We start from the raw sequence: 8,481 nt of genomic DNA on the forward strand, positions 1-8,481 counted from the left end.
GGCAGAGGCAAAGGCTGAACCAGAGCAGTGGGATTGGGAACCACCCAGGCCAACGGAGCCAGGGCCCCCGGGTGCTGCCAGGACCCGAATCGGTAAGAGCCAGGGACCCGGGAGTCCTGGGTCTCCTCCTTCAAACTCAGGAGTTGGTCCCCATCCCCCTCCCCTCTCAGGACCCGGGAGTCCAGTCCCCCAGCCCCCTTCTCCTCCCTCTGACTCAGTCCAGACCCCTTTCTACCCCATCTCCACCACTCAGGGCCTCAGGAAATGGAGTCTTACCTACCTTCCCTAGGGCCATGCTATCTGGTGAGCGGAAGGAGGGCGGAAGCCCCCGCTTCGGGAAGCTCCATCTCCCAGTGGGCCTGTGGATCAATTCCCCCAGGAAGCAGCTGGCCAAGCTGGGGCGGCGCTGGCCCAGCGCTGCCTCTGTCAAGTGAGTGCCCACTGTTTCGGGACTCCTGCCCTGCCACCTTGGGTAACGCCAGGGACCCCTGAAGGGTCAGCTCTGGTTCCTGTTGGGCAAGCGAACTGACAACTGACGGGCAGGGAGGAACCAGAGCTGGATACAGCGACCGTAGGCTGCGTGGGGAAGTGCTGGGCCTGGAGATGGGGGTAGGCCTGATGGGTTCAGGGTGGGAACACGGGGAGCAGAGGCTTGATTTACCCTCCTTCCTCCCCTGCCTGCCCACCTCTTGGAATTTCCTTTTGTGGGGCTTACCTTTATTTATTTTCTCTTTCTTTCCCTCTTTGCCTACCATCTCTGTCCATCCTCCCTCTCCGTCCAACCTGGTCTCTGCTTCCTCTGTCTGTTCCTGTTCTCTTCTCTCCCTGTGCCTGTCTGTCTCTCTCTGGGCCTTGCACACCCCCCACCCCGGGTCTCTGTCGCCTCTCTCTGGTTCTCTGTCTCCCCCCCCCCCACGGGTCTCTGTCCCTCTCTGTCTGGGTCTCTGTTCTCCCCTCTCTGAGTCTCTGTTCCCCCGTGGGTCTCTGTTTCCCCTCTCTCTGGGTCTCTGTCGCCCCCTTTGGGCCTCCGGCCCCCTCTCTCTGGGTCTTCACCCACCCCCCTTCCATCCCTGTCCACCACCCCCATCTCTGTCCGTCTTTCTGGGGTCTCTCTCCCGTGTCTCTGTTCCCCGGCGGGCTCCCAGGTCTTCGTCTTCCGACACGGGGAGCCGCAGCAGCGAGCCCTTGCCCCCGCCGCTACCGCACGTGGAGCTGCGCCGAGTGGGCGCGGTCAAGGCGGCTGGGGGAGCCTCTGGTAGCCGCGCCAAGCGCATCTCCCAGCTGTTCCGGGGCTCAGCGACCGGGACCACGGGGTCCGGCGGCCCGGGCGGCCCGGGGACTCCGGGGGCAGCGCAGCGCTGGGCCAGCGAGAAGAAGCTGCCCGAGCTGTCAGCGGGCGTGGCCCCCGAGCCTGCGTTGACTGCCCGCGCCACGGCGCCCCCGGGGGTCCTCAAGATCTTCGGCGCCGGTCTGGCGTCGGGCGCCAACTACAAGAGCGTGCTGGCCACGGCGCGCTCGACGGCGCGCGAGCTGGTAGCGGAGGCGCTGGAGCGCTACGGGCTGGCTAGCAGCCCCAGCGGCGGCCCCGGCGAGAGCAGCGGCGTGGACGCCTTCGCGCTCTGCGACGCGCTCGGCAGGCCATCGACGGGCGGCGGCGGCGACGGAGGCGAGTGGAGGGCGGAGCACCTGCGCGTGCTGGGCGACGCGGAGCGCCCGCTGCTGGTGCAGGAGCTGTGGCGGGCGCGGCCCGGCTGGGCGCGGCGCTTCGAGCTGCGCGGCCGCGAGGAGGCGCGTCGCCTGGAGCAGGAGGCCTTCGGGGCGGCGGACAGCGATGGTGAGCGAGCGCAGCTGCCCCGGGGTCGGGGCCTGCTGGACTGGCGGGTCGGGTCTGGGGGCGGGGCCCGAGAGGCCAGAGGGACGGGGCCGGTGGGATAGGAGGAGCTGGGACTTGGAGGCGGGACTTGCAGGAAAAGGCAGGGCGTAATCTGGGGGCGGGGAGAGAGGGGCGGGGCCAAAGGGTGGGGATGGGCTGGGACTTGGGGGTGGGCTGTGGCAAGGGACGGAGGGCTGGGGCGGGGCCTACGAGACAAGGCGGGGCGTGCTCTGGGGGCTGGGTGAGAAGGGCAGGGCCAGCGGCCTGTGGGACAGGACCACGGGCTGGGGACTGTGTCTACGGGAGGGACCTGTGATTGGGGCAGGGCTCGGGGTCTGCAAGATGGGCGGGGCCAGAGAAGCAGGCCTGTTGATTGAGTGGAGCTTATTGGTTGAGTGGGATTTACAGGACAAGGCAGGGCTTGGGTACCTGGTAGGGCGTGGCCTGGTTGTTGGTGGAGCGGGGGAGGTCCCTGAAGGTCTCCTGAACGGGAGCAGGGATTTTGAAGGTATTTCAGATAGAGTGGAAGTAGATTCTGGGAAGTGTTTTCGTGGGGCCTAGGAGTGGGGTGGGGCCTGTGGGATGGGAGAAGTCTATAGGATGTCGTGGGGTTCTTCCTGTGTGTTGGCGGGAACTAGAAGCTGGAGGAGTCGGCATGGAGATGTCCTTTGGGGCGTATGCAGAGCCTCTGGGCAAGGCCTGTCGTGCTGGGGCGGAGCCTGCGGAACGGAGTAGCATGGAGCCGGAGTTACTGGGCAGAGTGGATGTGTGGGAACTGGGGGCGTGGGTCCCTGAGGCAAGTGGAGGTGATTCACGATGGGTAGGGCCCATGTGGGTGGCGCCTAGAAGTGGGGGTGGGGCTTGGAGAAGGAGAAAGGAGGCTGCTGAGTTGTGGCCTGAAGGGCCTATGAATGGGCGGAGCCTCAAAGGTGGCGGGCCTTGCAGCAGGTGCCTTAAACTGGGTTGGCCTCAAAGTGTGTGTGGTGGGGGGGGCGGCCGGGGGGCGGGGCTAGAAAGAAGCGCGGGAAAGAAACGCGCCAGAGGTATTTACAGAGCTCCAGGAGGTTGTGCTGCATGGGGGCCTGGTCTCTGAGAAGGCGGGGCCTGGAACAGAAGGTGGTGCCAATGGGGAAATGGCAGGGACAGGATGGAACCTAGGTCCTGGTTTGCACTGGGCTACGGAAGGTCGATGGTTCGAACCTACCCAGCAGCGCCACGGACGAAAGATCTGGTGATCTACTTCATAAAGATTACAGTCAAGAAAACCCAACGGAACAGTTCGACTCTGTAACACGTGGGGTCACCATGAGTCAAAATCGACTCAGTAGGAACCGGTTGTTTGGAGCCTGGCAGGGGTGAGACGTGGAGGACTTAGAGCCAGGGGATATTCAAGGAATCTACTCATGTCTTTTTTGTTTCCGAGTCTCTCTTTAGGAGCTAGAATGGTATAGTGGTTAAACTCATGGGCTTTGAACTCAGGCTTGCATTCTAATCTGTCCATTGCCAGTTAATCTCAGCAAAATCCTAGGTGAAGAGTCAGAGAGATATCATATAAAGGGCTTGGCACAGGGCTTGGCACATAATACACCAAACTCATTGTGGAGCTCTGGTGGCGTAGTGGTTAAAGAGATCGGCTGCAAACAAAAAGGTCAGCAGTTCGAAATCACCAGCTGCTCCTTGGAAACCCTACGAGGCAGTTCTACTCTGTCCTATAGGGTTGCTATGAGTCAGAATCAACTCGACGGAAATAGGTTTGGTTTTTTGGTTTTAAAGCCATGGTAGTCAAGTCAATTCCAACTCATAGTGACTCTATAGGACAGGGTAGAACTGCCCCCATATAGTTTCCAAGGCTGGAAATCTTCACAGAAACAGGCAGCCACATCTTTCTCCTGCAGAGCTGCTGGTGGGTTTGAACCGTTGACCTTTTGGTTAGCAGCCAAGCTAACCACTGTGCAACCAGGGCTCATTAAATATAGTAGGTGCATAATAAATATAGTAGGTGCAATTCCAAAAGGCATTCATTGAACATGTACTGTGGGCCACACATTATTTCGTTGTTGTTGTTGTTAGGTGCTGTTGAGTCGATTTCCACTAATAGCGACCCCATGTGACAGAGTAGAACTGCCCCATGGGGTTTTCTAGGCTGCAATCTTTACAGAAGCAGATCATCAGGTCTTTCTCCTGAGGAGCTGCTTGGTGGGTTCAAACCACCAATCTTTTGGTTAGCAGTGGAGTGCTTAACCATTGCACCACCAGAACTGTTTACACATTATTTAAGGCCCTGGGAATACTGTGGGGACATTGAGAGGTGAGGTCCCTGGCGTCCCAGAACATACAGCCTGATGAGAACCACATCAGTTCATTTGTTCATCTAAATTCCACTAGGCACCTGTTATGTGCCAGGGCCTGTGCTGGGTGCTGGCGCCAGACAACCAGAGCCCAGAGTGCTCAGGGATGCAGTCACCTGCCTCAACTCGGAATGTCAGGGAAGGTGTTCAGGAGGAGGTGGTTCTCTGAGGGGAGGGTCTTCTGTGTTCCCTGTGGAATCCCCAGTGCCTAGAACAGTGCCTGGACATAGTAGGTGCTCAATAAATATTTGTTGAAAGAATAAATGAATTTCTGGGCTGAAAACTGCTAGATGGGTAGGTGTCAGGTAAGAGGTATGTTCCAGGTATAGGGAACAGCATATGCTAAAGCCTAAATGTGGGCAGCAGTCTCACCTCTGTGTGGCCAATTCTATGTCTCTCTATAATCTCCATCTCTCATCTGTTTTTCCCTCTCTGTCTCTTTCCAGTCTCAGCCTCACTGCTCTCCATCTCTCTCCACAGGCACGGGTGCCGCCTCGTGGCGGCCACAGAAGAACCGTTCGCGGGCAGCGTCAGGCGGGGCGGCGCTGGCCAGTCCAGGCCCAGGTTCAGGATCAGGTCCCCCGGCTGGGCCCGGGGGCAAGGAGCGCTCGGAAAACCTGTCCCTGCGGCGCAGCGTGTCGGAGCTCAGTTTGCAAGGTCGCCGGCGACGGCAGCAGGAGCGTAGGCAGCAGGCACTTAGCATGGCCCCAGGGGCAGCCGATGCCCAAATTGGATCTGTGGACCCTGGCGACTTCGACCAGCTGACCCAGTGCCTCATTCAGGCTCCCAGCAACCGCCCCTACTTCCTGCTGCTCCAGGGCTACCAGGACGCCCAGGCAAGGGCCGCCTCCCCTACCTGTCTCCCCTACCTGAAATCCCTATGCCCCTCCTGTCCATTAAACCAAAAAACCAAACCAGTTACCGTCGAGTCGATTCCGACTCACAGCAACCCTATAGGACAGAGTAGAACTGCCGCAAACGGTTTCCAAGCAGAGCCAAGTAGATGTGGACCGCTGACCTTTGACCGTCCCTTGAAGGGCAACAAAACTACAACTCCCAGAATTCCTTAGGTCACGAGTATGTTTGGAGGCAAGGTCCCACCAAGGCTCTAGAGTGGGTGGTACCATTGTGAGACGAGAAGGGGTGGAGGGTAGATGATAAATTCTGCTGGAGGGACAAATAGGTAACGGTTCATTTCATTCAAAGTTGGGGAAAGCATTGTCTCCGTCAAGGGAGATTAGAAGGTCCATCGTACAAAGGAGAGCTCTTTGTAAGGGTCCATTTCTTAAGGGAGAATAATGGGAGAGTACATCTTCCAGGCATTGGCGGTTAGGGGCGTCAATGGGAAATTATTTTATTAATAGAAAAGTAATGTATTATTGGAACCATTCATTTATTGTTGACAAATGGAGGAATCATCCTCTGGTATTGTTCCCCTTTGGGTAACAATTGAACAGCCAAGCTCAGCGGAGACAGCTGAGACCAATAGGAATGTCCATCCTAGAAGGTGGTGGAGCTTGTTGCATAGTTCTGTTTTTACTCAGAGAGAGATCTAATTAGGTTAGGTGGCTTGTTTCTGTAGATGGGACAGAGCATAAGGCTCTATTCAGGGAAGAGCTTGAAAGAATTCATTCCTCTTTGGGGCAAGGCGGTAGGGAGATCTCATTGTGGAAAGGGGTTTGCATATATTGTAAGAGCTCATCCCTCCAGGCAAGGTTGAAGAACAAAAACCAAAACCAAACTCATTGCGGTCAAGTGGACTCCAACTCATACCGACCCTATAGGACAGAGTAGAATTGCCGCATAGAGTTTCCAAGGAGAGCCTGGTGGATTTCAACGGCCAACCTTTCGATTAGTAACCCATAGCACTTAACCACAATGCCACCAAGGTTTCCGGTTGAAGAACAACAACAACAAAAACAACCCAACCAAACAAACAAACCAAACCCGTTGCTGTGAGTTGAAGAACAGGAGGGTTTATTTAGGGAAGGTGATCAAATTGGAAGGATCCATTCCACCAGGTGGGAGTATAGGAGAGCCTATTGTGGGAAGAGGGGGAAACATTGGCAACACCCATTCCTTGGGGTGGAGTTAATGAGAAATTCCTTTGTGAGGAGATTTTCAATTGAAGTGTCCATTCCTTGGGGGCAGGAATAATAGATGAATCTATCATAGAAGGAATTTCTTTGGACCTGTAATGTGAGAGTTCACTGTAGGTGCTGTGGAAGCATCCTTCCCTGGGCTAAGAAACAGGAAAGCCCATTGTAGAAAGAGGGCTTGCGTACTTTGGATAATTCCATTCCTTCCAAAAGATGAAAAACAGGAGATTTTACTTTAAGTAGGTGGTCAGATTGGAAGCATCCGTTTTTCTAGAGGAGTAGATGAGTGAATCCATTGTAGAACGGGGTCTTTTTGGAAATATCCATTCATGGAGTGGGGGTAATGGAAGAATTCAATGTAGGAAGGAGATTCTTGTTTATCAGGATGGCTATTCTCTCAGACATGGATGGAGAACAGAAGGGTCCTTTTTAGCAAGGGTGTCAGACTTCCATTTTTATATATACCCACTCACTTATCAGCATGGCTAGGTTCCAAAGGCCAGGTTGTTATGCGAAAATTGGTGCTATGTGAAAGTGGAGGATGACCACATCAGATCACAAAAATATTATGTGGGACACATATGTCCCTCTGGACCAGAGAGGCATAAAATGTAGGTAGGCACTGTATGTCCTACTGGTCATGAAAGGATTGCTGCCAGATGTACGTCATTAACGGTCAAGATAGTAGATTTTTTACTATTGTAAATGTCAGATAAGGAGATAGTCAATAAGTAAGGAGAAGGTGTAACGGGGATGGTGAGTCCATGTTTATGAAGGGGACTTCTGGAATGCATGTCTTCATTTGATGGGTGAAATGGGACACTCCACTGTAAGAAAGTCTCTGAAAATGTCTGTAAGGTAGGGCTACTAGGAGAGCCCACTATATGAAGGCAATCTTCTTTGAGATGTCCATTCTCAGGATGGGAGTATTGACAACATCCACTGATGGAAGGGGGGAGTATCTTTGGAAGCCTCTATCTTGGCAGTACGGGTAATAGTTGAGTCCATGGTAGGAATATGTGTCTTTGAATGTGAGTTCATTATGTGGTGGGAAAAAATTAGAGTCGATTGTAGAAAGGGGATCTCCATGAATTGGAGTGGAAATAATGGAAGAAGCCTTTGTTCAATGCCGGGGGTCATCTCCTTAAGGGTATCCATTCCTTGCACTGGGAATATTGACAGAGACCATTATTGGAAGGAGAAATGCCTTTGGAAGACTCTGTCATGGGGGTTGGATAGTGGGTAAGTCCATTGTAGGAAAAGCATCTTTTTAGAAGCAAACCCATCATGGGGTAGGGTAATGGGGAACTTCATTGGAGAAAGAAGGTCTCCTTGGAAAGGTCTATTCTTTGAAGCGGTGGTGATGAGAGAATCCATTTTAGGAGTGGGGGTGTCATTGGAAGCACCCATTTTTTGGGCTGGATGTCATGGGAGTGTCCACGGTGGAAAGGGGTTGTGTTTGAAGAGTACAAAAGTAGTGAGAAGATAGAAGAGTCCATTTTAGGAAGGAGATCTCTTTGGAAGCATCCACTTTTTGAGGGGGGGAAATAGTAGAATCCATGTCAGAAAAGAGGTCTCCATGTACGTATCCAGTCTTTGGGATGGGTGTAATGGGTAGTCCACTATGGAAAGCGAGTGCCTTCAAAGAGTCCTCTCATGGGAGGTGGGGATGACTGGAGAGTCCACTGGGATCCAAGAAGATCTCCCTAGAACTGTTTATGTATAGGACATGGGGGCTGGGAGAGTCAATTGTGGAAAAGGGATCTCTTTGGAGGAGGCTATTCCTCGCGGAGGGGTGTCCTAAGTGCATCTTCGCTCTCTTTTCAGGACTTCGTGGTGTACGTGATGACACGAGAGCAGCACGTGTTTGGCCGGGGTGGTAACTCATCGGCCCGCGGCGGGTCCCCGGCGCCATATGTGGACACCTTCCTTACCGCCCCGGACATCTTGCCTCGTCACTGCACTGTGCGCGCGGGCCCTGAGCCACCGGCCTTGCTGCGCCCATCCCGGGGCGCCCCGGTCACGCACAACGGATGCCTCCTCCTGCGGGAGGCCGAGCTGCACCCAGGTGACCTGCTAGGGCTGGGCGAGCACTTCCTGTTCATGTACAAGGATCCCCGCGCTGGGAGCTCGGGGCCAGCGCGGCCGCCCTGGCTGCCCG

General features: G+C 54.9%; 1 protein-coding gene across 1 annotated transcript in view; it reads left to right on the forward strand.

The window, feature by feature from the left end:
• Window positions 1-293: 293 nt before the first annotated feature.
• The window catches only part of RASIP1 (Ras interacting protein 1), a 13,899-nt gene continuing 5,711 nt past the window's right edge, over window positions 294-8,481 (forward strand). The window contains 5 exon segments of the mRNA XM_023736163.1: window positions 294-430; window positions 1,146-1,834; window positions 4,702-5,057; window positions 8,148-8,478; window position 8,481. The exon segment at window position 8,481 is cut by the window's right edge and continues 310 nt beyond it. Of these exon segments, the coding sequence (XP_023591931.1) occupies window positions 294-430; window positions 1,146-1,834; window positions 4,702-5,057; window positions 8,148-8,478; window position 8,481 (1,514 nt within the window).

Source organism: Trichechus manatus, unplaced genomic scaffold, assembly GCF_000243295.1.
Source record: "Trichechus manatus latirostris isolate Lorelei unplaced genomic scaffold, TriManLat1.0 scaffold00087, whole genome shotgun sequence".
Taxonomy (NCBI): Eukaryota; Metazoa; Chordata; class Mammalia; order Sirenia; family Trichechidae; genus Trichechus; species Trichechus manatus.